The 22,629-nt window shown below is 40.9% G+C and overlaps 1 protein-coding gene across 1 annotated transcript in view; it reads right to left on the minus strand.

Annotated features, from left to right (window-relative positions):
* Nucleotides 1-22,629, minus strand: part of TNFRSF11A (TNF receptor superfamily member 11a) — a 115,353-nt gene that overhangs the window by 12,589 nt on the left and 80,135 nt on the right. Inside the window, exons 3-5 of the mRNA XM_063451817.1 lie at nucleotides 17,347-17,472; nucleotides 8,750-8,893; nucleotides 4,462-4,552 (exon numbers count right to left, since the gene is read on the minus strand). Of these exons, the coding sequence (XP_063307887.1) occupies nucleotides 4,462-4,552; nucleotides 8,750-8,893; nucleotides 17,347-17,472 (361 nt within the window). The remainder of the gene's footprint in view (nucleotides 1-4,461; nucleotides 4,553-8,749; nucleotides 8,894-17,346; nucleotides 17,473-22,629) is intronic.

Consider the following 22,629-nt stretch of genomic DNA (forward strand, 5'->3'; position numbering starts at 1 on the left):
AGACAGACAGACACACGCAGACAGACAGACAGACAGACACACGCAGACAGACAGACAGACAGACACACGCAGACAGACAGACAGACAGACACACGCAGACAGACAGACAGACAGACACACGCAGACAGACAGACAGACAGACACACGCAGACAGACAGACAGACAGACAGACAGACAGACAGACACACGCAGACAGACAGAGACAGACAGACAGACAGACAGACACACGCAGACAGACAGACAGACACACGCAGACAGACAGACACACGCAGACAGACAGACAGACAGACAGACAGACAGACAGACACACGCAGACAGACAGACAGACAGACACATGCAGACAGACAGACACACGCAGACAGACAGACACGCAGACAGACAGACACGCAGACAGACAGACACTCAGACAGACAGACACTCAGACAGACAGACACTCAGACAGACAGACACTCAGACAGACAGACAGACACTCAGACAGACAGACAGACACTCAGACAGACAGACAGACAGACAGACAGACAGACAGACAGACACACGCAGACAGACAGACAGACGCAGACAGACAGACAGACACACGCAGACAGACAGACAGACAGACACACGCAGACAGACAGACAGACAGACACACGCAGACAGACAGACAGACAGACACACGCAGACAGACAGACAGACAGACACACGCAGACAGACAGACAGACAGACACACGCAGACAGACAGACAGACAGACACACGCAGACAGACAGACAGACACACACACTCAGACAGACACACACACTCAGACAGACAGACACACACACTCAGACAGACACACACACTCAGACAGACACTCAGACAGACACTCAGACAGACACACACACTCAGACAGACACTCAGACAGACACTCAGACAGACAGACACTCAGACAGACACTCAGACAGACAGACACTCAGACAGACACTCAGACAGACAGACACTCAGACAGACACTCAGACAGACACTCAGACAGACACACACACTCAGACAGACACTCAGACAGACACTCAGACAGACACACACACTCAGACAGACACTCAGACAGACACTCAGACAGACACTCAGACAGACACTCAGACAGACACTCAGACAGACACTCAGACAGACACTCAGACAGACACTCAGACAGACACTCAGACACTCAGACAGACAGACACTCAGACACTCAGACAGACAGACAGACAGACACTCAGACAGACAGACACTCAGACAGACAGACACTCAGACAGACAGACACTCAGACAGACAGACACTCAGACAGACAGACACTCAGACAGACAGACACTCAGACAGACAGACACTCAGACAGACAGACACTCAGACAGACAGACACTCAGACAGACAGACACTCAGACAGACAGACACTCAGACAGACAGACACTCAGACAGACAGACACTCAGACAGACAGACACTCAGACAGACAGACACTCAGACAGACAGACACTCAGACAGACAGACACTCAGACAGACAGACACTCAGACAGACAGACACTCAGACAGACAGACACTCAGACAGACAGACACTCAGACAGACAGACACTCAGACAGACAGACACTCAGACAGACAGACACACATTCAGACAGACAGACACTCAGACAGACAGACACTCAGACAGACAGACACTCAGACAGACAGACACTCAGACAGACAGACACTCAGACAGACAGACACTCAGACAGACAGACACTCAGACAGACAGACACTCAGACAGACAGACACTCAGACAGACACACATTCATAATGACATGCAGACATACATACACTGACATTCATACACACATAACGACATGCATACAGATAGACAGACATGCATACATTCATACTGGCATACATACATTCATACAGGCATACATACAGACACTGACATCCATACATACACACATTCATAATGACATGCAGACATACATACACTGACATTCATACAGACAGACATACACATACAGATATACATAGTTACATACATACATTCATACTGGCATACATACATTCATACAGACACTGACATCCATACACACATTCATAATGACATACATCCATACATACACTGACATTCATACACACAGGCAGACATACACGCATACAGACAGACATACATTCATACAGACAGACATACATTCATACAGACATTGACATCCATACATACACACGTTCATAATGCCATGCAGACATACATACACACAGACAGACATACAGACATAAGTACACAGACATACAGACAGACGTACACACCGCTCAATTTCCAGCCACCCTCCTTTCTTACCTTGTCTTTGCAGGAGGGTGGCTGGGGCTGCTGGGATTGGAAGTCGGCTGGCTCTCCCTCTTCATTGTCGGGCGGACGCTCCTCCTGCGTGGAGTGACCTGGGAAGAAGTGACCACTTCCTCCCAGCAGCACTTGGGATCCGGTCGCGCTATACCACGGCCACAGTGCTGACTGGGCCATAAGTGCATGGGCCACCCGATGGGCCCCAATCAACTGCACCGGCGGTAGTTCCGCCGTTACACCTGGGGCCCTGATGGCGGCCCTGCATAACCATCTCATTGACCTCTGGAGAGGTGTAACAATGTTTATTTGCCAAAGTGACAATTTATAATGAAGGCCTTGGTTTAATATTTTTGGATATGCTTTTCAAAGGATTTAAACGTTTTGCATAAACGTTTAAAATGATGTAATGTTTTGAAAACTTATATGTTGATATGTTTTCATATCTTATATAATTTTGATATTTTAATATTTTGAAAAAAATATATTTTAAAAATGTATCCAAAAATATTCAACTGAGGCTAAAATCGGTACTTTTATAGAAAAAAAAAAAATATGGCACACTACACAAAGTATGGATTGAGAAAATGGAAAAGCTGCTTTTTGAAGGGGTTTTGCTTTATATATTTTAAATGAGGCTGGTTTATTTGATCATTTTGGGCTATTTCAGAAATTATTCTCACAAACTGCTACTTGCATAGAAAAATATTCTGCAACTTTCTCAATAAATGTTTCACCATATACTTCATAAAACTAAAGTGGAATTTATTGTAATCTTCCTTTATAAGAGCAGTAAACTTTAAAAAAAAAAATTCCCACTGGGCTCAGTGATGCGAATCGTGATTTGCCTCAATGCACAGGCACTGCAGCATTTCACAGAGGAATACTTCCAGAAAACGCACTCTGTAACTCTAGTTAGCCCACTAATTCTTTAATGGGTCTTTTCACTAAACAGCAACTTGAAACTCTTGTGCCAACTAAAGAACATTAGCCTAAAATCTGCAAATGAATTATCCTATAGCCACAACTTACTGGTCCGTTAACAGATTGGAATAAACCAAGTGAGCGCTACTGCAAAAGCTCCCTAAACATTCCCATATTCAGCATGGTACCGAATCAGCACCTTTTCCAAACTTACTGACTATTGGGCGCACACACACTCACTCTTTACTCCATTAATAAGAAGCATTTTTCAATGTAGTGGCAGATCCAGAGAGGGAAATGGGGCAATTGCTCCCTCCCGATCCACCTTCCCCCCGAGAATATATGCAGCCCCTTACATGCACACAGAAACGGTGAGGGAGATCAAATATCTCCCTTCCGGGTCTTTGCAGAGCTGTGCAGCAGGAAGAGGGAAAGGAGGCTCTCAGCCTTCTCCACTGAGGCTTGCCGAGTCACGGTGAAGAGCGTTGTCATAGTTACCACAGCAACGCACGATTCCACGTGGTGCTGGGGCTCACAAGAAGAGCCTTCACCCTGTGGAGCCGTAGAGGTGAAGGATGAGAGCCCTAGAGAATATGCTGCCCCTACCTGCCTGGGTGCAAGGGAGCACTTAAAAAAAAAAAATTATAATAAAATTAAAAAGCTGCTCCCCTCTCAGATCCCTATCCTAGCCTATAAAGTCTCTCTCACATTACACACACTGCAGCCCTCACAATCACACACACACTGCACTCCTCACACACAGACACATGCACACACACTGCATCCCTCACACACATACACTGCATCACTCAAACACATACACTGCACTACAGCTCCTAAACCCCCACTACTGCCCCTATCCCATTATTGTGCCTGTGTTGTTCCTTTACATAATCTACCAGTGCCCCTCCCGAGATTAGGATCTGGATCCGCACCGAGGTAAATGCTTAAAAAAATTAGAACATCCTCTATTAAAAAACAAAAAAAAACAAAAAAAAACAAAAAAAAAACCAGTTATTAGTACAGTATTTCTATTTATTGAGATAAAGGATTTAATGACAGAATTCCATCTTTTTTTTCCGTGCTGTGTATTAAAAAGCAATCAGCCATGTTTATGATTTCAACCATGTGTAATTTTTTATTTTTATGTTAGACGTGGATTTAAATCATAATTTTGCTTATTGAGTGTGCTAAAGCCAAAAAACAAGTTTTGGTTCTCAGATTTGCCAGAACTTAAAATTCCACATGCAGTAAGAACTTACTTTGTCCATGATTTGCACTCTTGTTTGGATAGAGTGCTAGAAAAATATCCCACAGGGCAGGGTATACATTCAGTGTCCTCATTTTCCTTAACTGCAGGAAAACATAAAATACACGTTTGGAAGAGAAGCATTAATAAATAAGAGATGCTTGAAACCAGGGCCGGATTAAGAGCCCAGTGGGCCTGGTGCTGATAATTATGATGGGCCTAATTACAAAATCTCTTTGACCAAAAACACTAAAACAGTCCTACCTCCTAAGCGTCATGTATCTGATGGAGATGATGCTGTAGGGAAACTCATAGGATGCAACTATGAGAAAACACATACCCTTTGCTAATCTCATGCTTTCATCTTTCAAGTAAACCCATACCCCCTAACAGCAGTGTCCAGTAAAGCAGGAAGTCTATGGATGCGGTAGAAGGGTGGGCTACTGACACAAATCACATAACCAGAACGGCCGAAAGGGTGAACATACACAAGAAGGGGGAATGTCTGTGTCCCTATGTCTCCCAGTCCCTAAGTGTTTGTGTCCTCATGTTTCCCAGTGTCCCCATGTCACTAGGGGACATTGAGAGACATTGGGACACTGGGAGACATGGGGACACAGATACTAGGGAACACTAGGAGACCTGGGAAATCTGAGACTCTTGGGGATACTGGGTGACAGACACGAGGGGACACGGGGAGACATGGGGCACTGAGACACTGTGATATATAGGGGACACTGGAGGCTTGATAAAAACCTGGGTACAGGTCAAAATGTTGCAGTGTCCAATAAACCTGCTTAAAGCTATCACAGTGAGTGCCTGATATTTTTTTCTTTTATACTAGGGGACACTGAGACACTACGGGCACAGAGACACTACGGGCACAGAGACACTACGGGCACAGAGACACTATGGGCACAGAGACACTATGGGCACTGAGAGACATGGGGCACTGAAATACTGATACATAGGGGACACTGATACATAGGGGACATTGGAGACTTGATAAAGACCTGGGTACAGGTTGAAACGTTGCGGTGTCCAATAAACCTGCCTAAATCTATCACAGTGAGTGCCTGAGATTTTTTCTTTTATACTAGGGGACACTGAGACACTAGGAGACATGGGGACACAGAGACATTGGGAGACTAGGGGACTTTGGGAGTCTAGGGAACACTGAGACACTAGGGACACTGGCACACTACAGACACTGAGAGACACCAGGGACACATGGGGATACTGAGATACTAGGGACACTGGCTGGGAGACATGGGGACACTGCCATGTCTCCTATGTCTCAAAGTCGCCCAGTCTCCCCATGTCTTCCTGTGTCTCCATGCCTCTCAGTGTCCCCATGTCGCCCAGTGTCCCCTAGTGTTTGTATCCCCATGTCTCCCAGTGTCCCTTAGAGTCTGTGTCCTCATGTCTCCCAGTGTCCTGATGTCACTAGGACACTAGGGGATACTTAGAGACATGGGGACACTGGGAGACATGGGGCCACTGAGACACTAGGGACAGTGGCTGGGAGACATGGGGACACAGACTAGGGGCCACTGGGAGACATGGGACCACTGTGTCCCTAGTGTCTCAGGGTCATGGGCGTCCAAATGGGGGGGGGGGGGTAAAGGGGGGTACTTGGCCTCCCCCCTCCCCCCCGGATATTTCAGCTTGTGCTGCTATTTTTCGTTTTAGTGTGAGAATACAGTGCAATACCAGCGCTGGCCAGTAGGTGGCGCTGTGAATTGAGAAAGGCAGGAAGCTACAGCTTATCCCTGCCTCTCTCTCATGACAAACCGCAGGGGAGCAGCACAGAGGCAGCCTACAGAGCAGGTAAGTGAGGGATGGGGGGTGGGGGAGACCACATAGAGGAAGGTAAAGTAGGAGCAGAAAGGTTCTGCAAGGGGCAGGAGGGGTCAGCAAGGAATAGAAAGGGGCAGCAAGAAGCAGGAAGGGGTCGAAAGGTTTTCAAGGAGCAGGAGGGTAAAGTAGAAGGAGCAGCAAGGAGCAGGAGGGGTCAGCAAGGAGCAGGAGGGGTCAGCAAGGAGTAGAAAGGGTCTGCAAGAGGCAGGAGGGGTCAGCAAGGGGCAGCATGGAGTAGGAAGGGGCAGCATGGAGTAGGAAGAGGCAGCAAGGAGCAGGAGGGGTCAGCAAGGAGTAGAAAGGGTCTGCAAGGGGCAGGAGGGGTCTGCTAGGAGTAGTAAGGGTCTGCTAGGAGTAGGAAGGGGCAGCAAGGAGAAAGAAGGGGCAGAAAGGAGTAGGAAGGGTCTGCAAAAAGCAGGAAGGGTCTGCAAAAAGCAGGAAGGGTCTGCAAGGAGCAGGAAGGGGCAGCAAGGAGCAGGAAGGGACAGGAAGAATCAGAAGGAACAGAAAGGATCAGCAAGGGGCTGCAAGAAGCTGGAAGGGGCAGAAAGAAGCAGGAAGGGCAGTAAGAAGCAGGAAGGGTCTGCAAGAAGCAGGAAGGGCCATCAAGGAGCAGGAAGAGCCATCAAGGAGCAGAAAGGGATCAGAAAGAGAAAGGAGCAGAAGGGCGCAAAATAAGCAGAAAGTAGCAGAAAGGTAAAGGAGCAGAAGGAGTCTCAGAAGACAAAGAAGACTGTGTCAAATAAAGGAGAAGAAAATTAGATTGGAGCACTTCATTCTGGACACCACACCACATCAACACCATAGTTGTGAAAACGCTATTCATCCTTGCTTTATGTGAAAATGACTATGCTCCTTCCCTTTCATGACACTGTCAAAAAGGGGCCAAGCATGGATGTCATTACAATTATGCCCCCCCGGAAAAATTCCTGCGGACGTCCATGCTCAGGGTCCCCATGTTGCCCAGTGTCCCAATGTCTCAGCGTCCCCATGTCTCGGAGCTGCTGTCTGGACTCTCTGTGCAGAGCTGCTCCCCCGTGGATCAGTGAGTAGACAGGCAGGGAGGGAGATGCCGTAACTTCTTATCACTGCCTCTCTCCACACAAACAGCGACCCCTACTGGCCGGCGCTGGTATTGCAGAATAATCTATGTTTATATTGAGACAGACATTTGTATTGCCGGTATTACTGCAATACCGGCACCGGCTAGGCAGCCTCAAATACCTGAGAAATACTTCTAAGAAATACCTGAGAAATACCTGGCAACCCTAAGAGTAGTGTGTAAAAAAAAAAAAAAAGTCAAAAAATTTTTTTTATTTTTTTTTAAACCAATGGGCCTATTCCATGGGCCTGGGCCTGGAGCTGCAGCTCCATCAGCCCCTATGTTAATCCGGCCCTGCTTGAAACAACAAGAATATTAAGTACTCCTTGAGGCACTGCAGAGGGCAGCTTGACCTAAAAAGAAACCATAAACGGCAAACTGGGGTTAGAGCTGCCACTCTGACTTGATAGGGGATGCTTGTGAATTCTACATGGATATCAGCTAATTAATCATGACCTACAGGATTATTTACTAAAGTGAAAATTCAAAGTGACCAGAGAAGCCAAACTGAAAGCATACCAGGCTTAGGAAAGGTCTACATTTCAGCTATTGTGTATTTGATTTTAACATTTATTTTGAATTCACCTTGAATTCTCCCTTTAGTGAATAACCCTGCTAGTGGCTTTTTATTTCCCAACGGGAAAATATAAAATGTACAGATTGCAGGGCAGCACTTCCTGCCCGACACAATGCAGAATATGTATATTCACAGGTTAGTTGCTAAACACCAGAGGATGATGGAAAAAAAATACTGTCTGGTTCTACTCTACAGCAATCAAAATTTACACAGGTGTAATTAAAATGTCATAAACATAAGTTGTTTTATGGTGCTTAGAGTGTCTCTTTAATATTTCAGTTTGGCTGTAAACTCTCGCCACAGCTTGCTGTTTACATGGCATATTTGAGTATTGATTAAACAGAGAGATGATAATGCTCACAAAATTTGGTCTAAAAGTTGGGGAAATTCTCTAACTCTGCAGAATTGAAAATTTTTGTCAACAACAAAAAACATAATAAAACAAATAAACAATCACTGGTTAGTGTATATGCCCTTTTTAAAACAACGTAGGTAACAAAAGTAACTAAGAAAGCATATTTAATATTTCCTGATTACTCTCTGTATCAAATGTTCACATTAGACATCCCTGATGAGATGCATTGCCGGGCCTAGCTCATGCAAAGAGCTTCTGGCTGAGAGGAGGCAGTAGAGAGGCAGAGATAACTGAAAGGGTTTGAGTATATGCATTGTGAGGGTGTCAGGGCACTCCTGGCACAGTGCAGTGTGCCTTTAATGAATTTATTCAATATTTAGATCATTTTAAAATGTGTAGATTCTTACCTGGAAGCTTTGGCCCAAACCCAGGAGGACATTCAGATGTTTCACTGCAAATATCAAATCTAACGTCAAAGTAGTATCCTTCCTTGCATACACATTGCCGTGGTGATGTTCTGTTCCCAGGATGAAGTTCCACTAACCCTTTTCCTGTCAATGAAACATTTCTTCAGTAAGATCCAATTTTAATTCAGCCATGCACAGATAGTACCATTGTGCTCTGGGAACATATTTTTACTGGCAGGTTTTTGTTTCCTGTACTAGGAGATATTGATGCATGCAGTACAATAGCCAATACCGTGTGACTTATATCATTTCCTTCATTACGAAGTGGAATAAGATTACTTACAGAACCCTTTCTCTTGGTTACATTGTTTATTTAAGAACATGTGGAATATGTTGGAACCTTATAAATAACAAATATTCCTCAATATACAGACAATTAAGGATTTCTTTGGTGAGCAAATTTTCACTGCTATGGGGCAAATGAAAAAGTCACACTAGGACAGAATTTGCAGTAGATGAAGGGTGTTAGTAGGAGAGATTGTAAATCATTGCACCATTATCAAATATGGCATTGAGTATTAGGTTTTACTTTACCTCTCCTATCCTGATTATTGCTTATTTCCAATGCATGCAGAGCAAACATTAGACAAGTTGTGGTTGGGCAAATGTTTAATGAAAAGCTTCCAATGAAAGTACAATTCAATCAGCAGACACATTTTGGTCACATATATACACGAGGCAAGTTGGCAGACGTATTTTCCAAATGAATTAAGCAACGCAGACACTGGCAGATTGGCAAATAAAGAACGATAACTGCAAATCCTATTTACTTCGTAAGGAGGGAACTGGTGTTCACATCTAACAATGACTGTAAAATATGTGGGGTTTTTTTTGTAGAAGACAGGGTAAAATTTTAGCCAGAGGCAGAGCCAAGAGAAGATCAACGGGTAAATGCCTTCATAAATTATTTTAGTACAAGTTTACACTGGAAATGTACACTTGCTGAAATTAACATGGGTGAAAGGGAATAGCAGGGGGAGAGGGAAAAAGAGAGAACAGAAAAAAAACAAAAACCAAGAGATGTGTAAAGCGATTCGTGTAGATCTCATGTAAAGCGATTCCACACTGACAGAGTCACTTTTAGAATGTTCAGCACCTTGTTGTGGATTTGCAGTATCCCATGTTCAGATATGAAGTTCAGAAATATCGGATTTGTTATCTTTAGAGTAATGAGATAAATGCAGAGTATTTCTCATGTCATTATTAAATGCCGTTACACTGTGCCTGGATTGTTAATACTCTTAAATCTCGTCTTTTTTTTTTTTTTTATACGTATTGTTTGCATGAACATACAACACCAGACCTTTCAAACAGAACCGAGAAAATGGTACTTCCAATGTATCCACAAACCATATCAGCTTCTTGCATGCAAATGCTCTATTCTATACATCTGCTTCTACTCATGATGGAAGCAGTGGTTCCAGCCAAACTTACCATCATTTATAATTTAACAAAAATGTAAATTTCCCCCCAAACAATTTCTGGAAATACAATTGTATTTCTAAGGAACACTAAGCACAAAAAACATGAAGCAGGCATGTTGTGTATTTCATGTTTTTGCAGTGCCACTGCTCAACTTTCTGCCATTTAGGAGTTAAATCACTTTTATTTCACATCTCCTGGCTGTGTCTAAACTCCCTCCATTAAAAAAAGTTCTCGTTAATCAGGAATTACAGCACAGTGTGTTTACTCAGTGGTGTATTCTGGTTTTGTGCTGCCCTAGGCATGACAAAACTCAGACACCCCCCCTTCTAATTTTCCCTTCCTGTTAAAACCCAACATGCTCTTTGCCTAACAGACACGCGCCACTGATGCATACATGTACATACACGGTCATTGTCACACACACTAGTCTCCCGGGAGAAGGGAGAAGAGGAACAAATATACAAAGAGAAACGGAACAGGAAACGGATGTAGAAGGCATTTTTAATCTAACACAGAGAGACCTCTCTATAGATCAAAAATATATTTTTAAAAAGGGCCTCAAATTTGCACCTACAGCAGATTTTGATAAATTCGATTTTTTTTTATTGATCTTAACCATTTTATTAGGAAGCTATCTCTTAAAAAGTTTTTTTATGGAAAAGACGAACCTCCAAAATTTATACAAAATGAGAATTATATACAATCGGACCTTAAAGAGAGATCTACCTTCTTTCCTAAAACACATGATTTCTGACCAGATGAAGGCGTTTGAAATAGTGGTTATGAAGGAGGTAGATAAAATCAAAAAGACTAACAGCTATCAACAAAACCTATCCCGCAGAGAACAAAAAACATTAAAAGAGATAAGAAAAGATAAGAACACCGTGATTAAACCAGCGGATAAAGGGGGAGGGATTGTCATTTTTGACAAAGACAAATACATAAAAGAAGCCGAAAAAATTATTTTATATCCATCAACGTACCAACGATTAACGTCCAACCCCATGGGAGAAAAACACAGAGAAAATTTGATGAATATATTTCCAAAGGGAAGGAACTAGAGATCATAAATGAGAGAGAAGCGAAATATCTGTCTGTAGTACACCCTAGAGTTCCAGTGTTTTATCATCTACCTAAGGTGCACAAAGACAGATATAACCCACCAGGCAGACCGATAATTTCAGGAATCGATTCGGTATCTACCCGAATATCAGAGTACATAGATGTTATGCTGCAACCCCTAGTGGTCAAAACCCAATTCTACCTCAAAGATACCATTCACATGCTTCAAGTACTAGAACAAACAGAATGGCAAGAGGGTTATCTCTTAGTCACATGTGACGTTAGTTCTCTATATAGTATCATCCCCCACAAGAAAGGCCTTGAGGGAGCCAAATATTTTTTAGAAAAATCATCTTTTAAAAAAAGAACAAATAGAGTTTATTTTAGAAGGCATTTTACTAATTTTAACGAATATTTTTTTTTGGTTTCAAGATCAGTTTTTTCTACAGATCTGCGGTACAACGATGGGCACCAAGTTTGCCCCCAGCTACGCTAATCTTTTTATGGCGCACTGGGAAGAGCAGTTAATTTCCAGTGGCCACGACTGGACGGAAAACTTGGTGTCCTACCGCAGATATATAGATGATATATTCTTTATTTGGACAGGTAGCAATCACGAACTTACTAATTTCCTAATTTTTCTCAACATTAACGATTGAGGCATCAAATTGACCAGTAATATTAGTAACACAGAGATTCATTTTTTAGATCTTAATATATTTATTAAAGATTCAACCATTTTTACAAATTATTATTTTAAACCAGTGGATACAAACAGCTATATTAACCAAAAAAGCTGCCACCACACTCCCTGGCTCACGAATGCCCCGAAAGGATAATTTAAAAGAATAAGGAGGAACTGTAAGGACGTAAAAGAATATTCACAACAAGCAGAGTATTTAATGAATCAATTTTTAGAAAAAGGGCTACGATGAAAAAGATCTAAGGAAAAATGTGGAAGAGGTCAAACTTTTAGAAAGAGACCAACTTTTGAAATACAAATCTAAAAATAGTTCACAAAACTATGATGAAATTCCTTTCATAAGCAAATACAATGGAAGTATACAAAAAACTAGCTATGCAAAAACATTGGCATATTCTGAGGGATGACCCTATCTTAAAAACTATTCTAACCTCCGAAACCAAAAATAATTTACAGAGGAAGCAATAATTTAAAAAATATTTTAGTCAGAAGTAACTTAGAGACCACAAAACCAACTCATTTTATTAATAATCTTACAGGTTTTTATGGTTGCGGAGATTGTTTACCATGCCAAACAACAAAAAGTAGGAAAATACATCTGGTAGACATAAGCGAACTGATAGGACAACCACACAAGATAAAAGACCACCTTACATGTTACTCAAAAGGAATCATTTATATTTTAAAATTTCCATGTAATCTCCTTTATATAGGAAGAACCATACGACCTCTGAATGTTCGAATTGCAGAACATGTCCGCAACATTAAAAAAGGTTTAGAGACACATTCTGTCTCCAAGCATTTTAAAATCTTCCATAATCAGGATCCTGTAGGCCTCTTTTTCTGTGCTATAAAAGCAGTTCAAAAAGACTGGAGGGGTGGTAATTATATAAATAAGTTAGGGAAGGAAGGAAGAAATTAAATTCATATTCAATTTTAACACCCTGATGCCCAATGGTCTCAACTCTGACTTTGAAATTTGTCACTTTCTCCAGACATAAAGATGTAAATCATGTAAATGATTATCAAATGGGTAAGCACTTTCTAAATTCACACTTTATATTTTAAATCACAGATATACATATATATTCCATATATACATATTCCATATATACACACTTATATATATATACACACATATATATATATATATATATATATACACATATATATATATATATATATAGTTTACATTTGAACGTATATATTCGTTTAAGGATATTTTAATATTTAATATCTAATATATATGTATATTGATAATATAAATATCAATTGTATTATGTTGTTTTTCTCTGATCAGTATATACGTATTTTTCCCTTCTCCTACATTTTATATTGCTCTTTATGAGTCTCATTAAAGGACCACTCTAGGCACCCAGACCACTTCAGCTTAATGAAGTGGTCTGGGTGCCAGGTCCTTCTAGGGTTAACCCATTTTTTCATAAACATAGCAGTTTCAGAGAAACTGCTATGTTTGTGAATGGGTTAAGCCTTCCCCCTAATCCTCTAGTGGCTGTCTCACTGACAGCCGCTAGAGGCGCTTGCGTGATTCTCACAGTGAGAGCACGCAAGCGTCCATAGGAAAGCATTATGAATGCTTTCCTATGTGACCGGCTGAATGCGCGCGCAGCTCTTGCCGCGCGTGCGCATTCAGCCGACAGGGAGGAGAAGAGGAGGATCGGAGGAGGAGAGCTCTCCGCCCACCGCTGGAAAAAGGTAAGTTTTAACCCCTTACCCCTTTCCAGAGCCGGGCGGGAGGGGGTCCCTGAGGGTGGAGGCACCCTCAGGGCACTCTAGTGCCAGGAAAACGAGTATGCTTTCCTGGCACTAGAGTGGTCCTTTAAGTGTATTTATACATTTTTACTATTTTTCTACTATTTCTTATACTTTATATTTTATATATTATCTTTCAGCAATTAAAATCTATGCATGTCTTTTCTAAATTCCTCTCATTCCTCTCTTTAACTATTTGTTGATGTAATCATGTTTAAAACAAGCTATTTCATGTTCTTTATTCCCTACATGCTTAAACAAATGTAATGAAGAATGGTAAACCCCTTTTAAGCATATGGACAATAAAGTTGTTCAGTGAATGGAACCCATCTACGATCGAAACAGGAAATCGCGAACCGGAAGTTCGTCATCAACACGCTGCCAAGAACGTCGTAGAAAGGCGCCAAATACAGAACAGGTGAACTTCATGACAAGCATTCAAAAGAGGTATAAGAGGACATTAATGAAAGGCAATTTCAGCAACTGAGGAAGCCTAATTTACAGGCGAAACGCGTCTTGCAACTGATCTACCCCACAGTGGACCTTTTAGACTTTACCACTGATAGTGGTTTTAACAAGTAATCTTGTTTTTATTTTTTCTGTTATTTTGTATTTTATGCACTTGTATCTCCATATTAAAAGGAAGTAGTGTCTCTATCCTTTTGCATGGACATTTCTTCTCTTTTGGGATCAACAAAGCCTCACCAGTCCATTTAACCCCTTAAGGACACATGACGTGTGTGACACGTCATGATTCCCTTTTATTCCAGAAGTTTGGTCCTTAAGGGGTTAAAGGGAGTGGGATCCCTTCTAATTTTCCCACAGGCATCTAGGTTGAGCCATATTTCTCTGGCTCTCTCTTTGTGAGTATTCAATCACGAAATCTGCACTTTATTATTCATGTACTGTATGATCTAGCACTAGGTGCTTGTATATTATTTTTGTCTTTACAGTTCTCATTTTTTGCCATTATCTTACATCTCCAACCAAGATACTCCACTCATTGTGTATGTATATGTTTTGCTTTGTTTCAGTGTGGGTAGAGGTGTTACCACACGGGTGTTTTTGAGCTTCTTGGTATTGTGTTGACTTATACGTTCAGACTCTGTATTTGTATTTTAAACATTGTCACACACACTGTTTAACCAACACACACTTTCACTTAAACATACAAACTGACTGACAAACAGACACAAACACTAACATTCACTGACAAGACACATACACACTGACGGACAAACGCACACTCATTCAGTGTCAGACACACATACACACTCACTGACACGCTGACAAACACACATACACACTCACACTCAGTGTCAGAGACACAAACATTCACTAACAGACACACATACACACTCACCAACAGACATACTAACACTCACTCTCATTATCACACACACCCCAAGAGACACACCCCCCAAAAAACTAACACACATTTTTTTTTTATTAATTGCTTACATTTTGGTGGCTTCTTCCCTGGGGTCCAGTGGGGCTGCTGCTGGCTGGGCTGGCAGGCACCCGGGCGGGCAGGCTCATAGTGGAGGTGGCGAGGGAGCAGTGATCCTCCTGTTCAGTGAGGATCTTAGTGATGACGGAGTGACGTAATATTCCAGCATCACTGCGGTGCGTGCGAGGGAGTTTAGCATGGAAGAGTTCAGGGTGCTCCCTCGCCTCCCGCCTCCCACACCAGCTGGGGAAGTGGGAGGGGGGCCCAGAGGTGGCCATGTCAGCCTCGCAGTAAATACACTGCTGTGTTTACTTTAGACGCTCCTATTACCTGCTCACTTCGAGACTCGGTTGTATTCTCTAGCAGGCAGTTCACAGAGCAGGAGAAAAAAAAATATTCTAAATATTCTCACATGCAGGGAGGTGTGACTGGGAAGGCATAAACAAAGTGATTTAACCTAAACGGCACAGCATTGGGCAGTTACACTGCAGGGACATGAGCTATACAATAACTACATTAATCTAAAGTTGTTTTGGAGCTTATAGTGTCCCTTAAAGCAAACTATAAACAACAGATAAGTGGAACATTATTCTTCCAATTAATCTAACATTTTAAATTCACTAGGTTATACCTAAATTTCCATCAATATACACTTTAGAGAATGAACACATCTTTTATAGTCCACCAACTATCACTCCTACTATTGGCCGAGTGTTATTAGTTTGTGAGCTATAATGGATAGATCGTATGAGTTAATTAAAATTATAAAATATAAATATATATATATTTTTTATAATACTGCTTTTTGGGGGAAGTGGGAGCTTAGAGAACACATAGAAACATCTGTTTATTTAGAAGTTGATGTTCAGGGATACCTAAAAAATTAAATCTTCATTTGGTTCCCCGAAAGACTCTCAGTTCATATAAAACAATTTTTAAATGGTTTGCTATTAAGACGAGTGGCTGGGCCAGTGGACCAGCACAATGAGCTATAGTGGTTTTGTTGCTTAGAATATCAGCAAACATGCACATTCAAACCTAGTATATTCTAGAAAAAAATATTAGGAGCAAATATAATGAAAAGCAGACCAAATCCTTAAATGTAATATGTGAACATTTTCACATTCAAATGAAAAATGTTCAGACCGAAATTTCAACTCTCTAATGTTGAAGAATCAGCAACAGACCAATGTACTTCAATGCAAACCTCAGCTTCCTTTGGGAATTAGAGGACATGAGAATCTCTATTTAAAGATGCTATGGGAAAGGAAAAATGCAATTTTCAGCACAGTGTAATGTAGCTAACCTTTGAAAGAAGCACTGCGGTTTTTCTAATCCCCTCATCATTTGTAGAATACGTATAGTAGGGTCACAAACAGACTTTAAAAAGTGGACAATACACTGTATACATTACATTTACATAAACAAATAGTCTGAGCACTAGAACAACTACAATCCATTGTTGTTTCATGGTTTATTGTGAACTCCCCCCCCCCTCCCCCCCCCCCCAGTGATGTTTTGCTAGTATAAAAGTTACATTTCAACACTAGCAATAAAAGTTAAATTCATACTTGCATAGCAGTGACCGGCCGACCGTATAAGTTGACCTGGAAAACAATGAATACTAGCACCATAACCACTGTGTTTTATGTGCAACTGTAAAAGTATTTTCACAAAATATTGTGTTTGGCTTGATGTGTAAATGTAAAGTAGATACTGCGATTATAAGAAATCTTTAACAATTACAGATATGGACAATGGACATAATGCCAGCACACAGATATTTGTTGACCGTACATTCACTGAAAACAACCATCAATTTCTATTAAAATAATTGCAATAACAGGACAATCACAGAAAGTTACATACAAGCAGTTACCCAAAAGATTGAAAGTAGGGGCCAAACAAATTACTTGCTGGTAGCATTTAATCACCTCCCAGTATCATTTCCTACTGTCACAAATCTTGTCACCCCACTGTTTTATTACTATACTGTTTAGATAACTATTGGTGGTGGTGTTGTTATGTCCATATGCTACGTCTCTATTAAAAACACAGCAGATACCACTTGTTAGCATATGTTGCATGAAACTGACATACACAGCACAAAACACTGTCGCTTACCGTCATCACAATGGGGGTGAACAGAGCACTTGAGTTCGTCATTCCAGTGAGACAAGTATTCATTTGGCCCACACTGAATGCAAATTGTGTCCTTGTCCAAAGAGCATCTTTCTTCCATGTACGTTCCTAAGTTCAAAAAAACAAAATGTACACTCATGAAATATTGCCTTTTATCAGTCTCCTGTCAGCTAGCACAATAATTACAAGCAGTAAGATACATGCTAGCTGCTCATCTCTCATCTAGTGTTTGCGTGCAGCTTACGGACAGGATTCTTCACGGTCTCTGTCTGGCAGTTAACACATACAGAAATACTTCATTTTGTTTTATGCATAGATCAGACTCTAGTATTCAGTGCTCAATTCTCTGCCATTTAGGAGTTTAATCGCTTTCGTTTCTGTTTATTACTATAATGCAGCCCTAGCCACACCTCCTCTGACTGTGACTCTCACAGCTTGCAGAAAGAAAATGGTTTCAGTTTCAATTTTCTTAAAACTAAATTTTAATCACACGGAGGAGGCTCCTGCTGACTCTGGCAGGCTACTAAAGTGGGTGTGTAAATTTCAGGGGTTTTAGCATATTTTGCACCCTCCGAAAAAGAAAGATCTAGTGTGGATTGGTGCCAGCCCGGTGCAGGGGTGGTATCTGGGCTGTCCCTTGCAGCTGCCACCATATTAAAGCTGCAGGTCCTCTGAGCAACATCAGTGCTGTATGCTCGTCCATGAACAAGGGTACAACACCGAGGTCTGTGGAGAATCCTGCAAGATCCTACACGGCTTCTGGGATTGGACAAAAGTTGACAGATGGGCTCCTCTTTCTGTCAACCTCAGGCATTACAATAAAACAAAGTAATCTCCATCATATTGTCTTATGATAAATGTGGATTGCATTGGAATGTCTTAATCAGTGTTTCAAAGACAATATCTCTTTAGAAAATACTGACTAGTGACAGATCTGAATTAACAGACCAGGAGATAAGAAATTCTAAATTCTAAACACACTGTGTAATAAAGGAAATTTAAACATTAGATTACCGAAGTGTTTAGGAAGGCTGTACAAGTCACATGCAGGGAGGTGTGTTTAGTGCTGTATAAAGAAAGTGATTTAACTCCTACACCACAGAGAATTGAGCAGTGAGACTGCAAAGATATGGTCAAAACTGCTTCATTAAGCTAAAGTTGTTTTGGTGCCTATAGTAACCCTATAATTTATATTATTATTATTTTTTTTTTTTATCTCCTACTCTGTAAAAACATCTAGCGTATACACCCTATGCAGTCAGATCTGATTAAAAATGAAACAATTATTTTTCCATGAAGGCTGTGTGACACACAGCCAGGGAAGATGTTGGTAGAGCTGCTGTACTGTCCAATTTGCCTAATTCTTGTTTTACAGGAGGACAATTCTTCCCTCCTTTAACTCCCCTCTATTTCTGATTGATGCCTTTTGTGTAAGGCTCTTCTTTACATTAAAAATGTCAAGCAAAATGCATGACATCTACTGTAAACTGAATGGATATGTTTCTTGCTTGAAGGACAAATAAAGAGGTAAAAAATGTCTTCAAAAGTTATATTTGATCAAGGTTTAAATAACACTGAGACTTTAGAGACAAAGATAATACAAATCGTAATTTCCTGCCATTCCCTTTTATCTACCTAGTCTTACAGAGCAGGGTTGGGCAGTCTTTGGCACTCCAGATGCCAGAGGACTACATCTCCCATAGTGCTCTTACAGCCATAACACTGACAAAGCATCACTGGAAACGTAGTCCACAAAATCTGGAGTGCCAAAGGTTGCCAAGCTCTGCTTACGGACTACATCTCCCATAGTGCTCTTACAGCCATAACACTGACAAAGCATCACTGGAAACGTAGTCCACAAAATCTGGAGTGCCAAAGGTTGCCAATCTCTGCTATAGTGTAATGCCCTCCGGTTAAGCAGTGTGCAGAGTGCAGCATGTCTACAACCCACCGCACCAATGACAGTGAACATTATAGAGTTTCCTGTGAACACAAGAAGAAAATCTGCTACTGACCAGTATACTTACACATAGACCTCATCAAAAAAATAATTGTTTACGTAATATTTATCCAAAGTCTGCATAATATCAGAGCTATGATTAAAAGAAGTAGCGAAGATTGTGTTTCCTTCCTGGAAAATATTAGCAAATATCTCAAGCAGCTAATCTTAGTCGTCATTCTTGTAAATAATAGTACATCCCATGTACTATCTGGAATGTAACCATTTAGTTGCTTTCACAATAAAACAGAACCATAGAGATTATACGATAAATGCTTGGATCTTGAGTTAATTTTCACATGGTAATTCACCAAATTCCAAATATCATAAAACCATCCGCTGCTGTTCCGGACTATTCAAAATGTGAAGTCCAGACATTGTTCATGCAATGTCTGATTTTTTTCCAAAAGAGCTTCAATATGGTCTGGATTTCAGCTGGACTGAATGTTGCCAGACTGTGGAAATCTAAGCCCGGATGCTTCAAGTACAAGCTGGCGCTAGCAGCTAGTGTAATAATATTGGGGGGAAATAATGGTTACTGAGATTTCAAAGCATAGGAAAGTTTTTATAAAGGCTTCCCTGACCTTGAAACACAATTGTATGTGGAACCCTTACATGGATCTATGCATTTTAAATGTGTTTTATGAGATTTGTTTTATTTGTATTAGTTGTACCATGCATTGTTTTTTTTATTTGACTTTTTTGGGGGGAACGAAAAAAAAGACTGTCAATATTAGCCAATCCCATGCTTGCCTATGGAAAACCATTGTGATTGGCTGAGACCATCAATTCTGATTATGTCAGCCAAGAAGGCAGATCAGGGGCAGAGCCTATATTTAGAGGGCAAGGGGGAGACAGAGGTGCTAGATATCGTTTTATTACTATAGTGTCAGGAATAGAAGTTTGTGTTCCTGACACTATAGTGTTCCTTTGATTTAACAAATGTTAAACACTGAGAATTAAATCACTATTAGCTGTAGCTTCCTTTACAAATGACATTTTGTGAAAAACAACATCCCATTGTATGATGGTCTAACTGCTATGATGTCAAACTGTCATTAGATGTTTAAAGTCCTGGAGGAAGATTTTGGAGTAGAGAACTGAGTTAAAGTGTTTATGGTGCCAAGAGTGCCCTTGCAACATCCCAGTGAATTTGTCAAACCATTTCATTATGGTTTCACAAATTCTCACCTGGATCCCAATGATGATTACACCACATCTGGTCTTCTCTTGTCGAGTTAAGCACAGCCAATCTATCGTCTATAGAGGTAAGCACAGCCAATCTATCAACTATAGAGGTAAGCATAGCCAATCTACCGTCTATAGAGGTAAGCATAGTCAATGTATCGTCTATAGAGGTAAGCACAGACAATACAGGACTGTGCTCATGTGCTTTGAGCATTCAACTGTTGCTCTCAGCCAATGAACATGTTCCTCCTTACCTTGGGAGAGCCAACTGGATTCTCCTAAAGGGTATGCAGCTGCAGGTGCCCAATTGTACTAAAACGGATTTAAAATTTATACTGGGACACCACCAGACCTTGGAGTAGTCCTTTAAAAGCTGGGTTAAAAGCTGCCTATTATGCAAGTGCAATTATTAAAAACCATATTACACTATATTTGTCTTTTTTGTCTTAACTATAACATACAGATGACAAGGACTACAAATCTGAAAGCAACATTGCTCACAAAAATAATCTTGTTATCTCTTTACTGGTTTGTTTATAAGGCAAACGCAATACTGTATACTTTATAGCCCATATTTCATTTTTATGTATTAGGCAAGATGAAGCGTTTTTGTCTTTGAGGTTTGCTGACAATTTTTGCTATTTTCATTTACATTGTCACTTTATCTATATAATATGTTAAAAAAAAAAAAACGGAACTACAGTTATACGTGCATGCTAAAGTTCATGAACAAGCCATTTTACCAATAATGTTTAATCAAACAGATGATATCAGTACACTAAGAACTGGCAGAAACGTAATAGCTTGCCCTTTATGTTGGCCCCACTCAGGCCACCTACATATATTTGCTCACATGAACTTTAGCCTGTTTTATATCAGACTGAGTGAGATCAGCCTGTCTGCAAAAGTCCAAGGTACTCTGTGTAATGGCATATAAGCAAACACTTGTTTGAGTTCTGAGCCAGGGCTAGCTTGAGGGCGAGGTATTACATTTTTATTTGTTCTCAACAGGTGAGTGGGAGGGAGGAAGAGAAAAAAAAACAAAAACAAAAAAAACTGTCCGCACACGCTCTCTAGCAAATCTTGCCATACAAACAGACTGAGATGCCATTTGCAATGCATTAAATAGCACATAGTTTCTAACACGTGGATCTGTGTTCCTTTATTTTTTTTTTTTGCAGTTAATCTTAAAAGAACAAAAGGGAGGTTAACCATTCATTAGTCCTGGCTACTATCTTGGCCTGAGTTGGACTTAACAGTTCTTGTTGCATTCACAGTTTCAGTATCACAGTGCAGAAAATAGCAAAACCACATTGACACTCCGTTCATTAATAGGAGTGTACAAAGGACTACAGGTTGTCAATTTAGGCTTGAAGAAAGGAAATCACACCTATAGCAGAAGGAATGATTATTTACAGTAAGGACTGTATAGATGTGCATTATCTGTATAAAAGGTTATTTTAACAAAGGGGTCTCAAATTCTACTCACCTGGTAGCCAGCGAAAAGTATTTTTTTTCCCATTGGGTTGCAGACCTTTACTACCATATGCATGTACACGCAAAAAGATCTGTACTCATTCAGATATCTACACACTCCCATATACACACAACCAGGCCCAGACTGGCCATCGGGCAAACGTCATGGCTTGACATGGACCCCCCATGTAACTTGGTTACCATGCCAATGCTTCAACAGCACATTGTTACAGCTTGCAAGAGGAGTGAACTTTAGCCGCAGGAACTGCAGACTATAGTCACTCACTATCACTGGACATCCAGGGTTTGTAATGTGCTTAAAAAATGACCAGGCAAAATTTTTCCCAGTCTGGGTATACACACGTGATATATACCATCCCCTCCATCCCAGCACCTGCTATAAGGGTTAACTCTTAATGAGACTGCTATTGTGTGCAATGTGTGCACAGGGTAGCTTTATCACCAAAATTCAAGCAGGTGACTACAGAATGCCACAACATTAGTAATGAGTCTAGAGCAAAAATGCACAGGCAATCTCTGTTCCACAGCCAGCCACAACATTAACCCCTTAAGGACACATGACATGTCTGACACGTCATGAT

This window comes from Pelobates fuscus, chromosome 4 (genome assembly GCF_036172605.1).
Source record: "Pelobates fuscus isolate aPelFus1 chromosome 4, aPelFus1.pri, whole genome shotgun sequence".
NCBI lineage: Eukaryota > Metazoa > Chordata > Amphibia > Anura > Pelobatidae > Pelobates > Pelobates fuscus.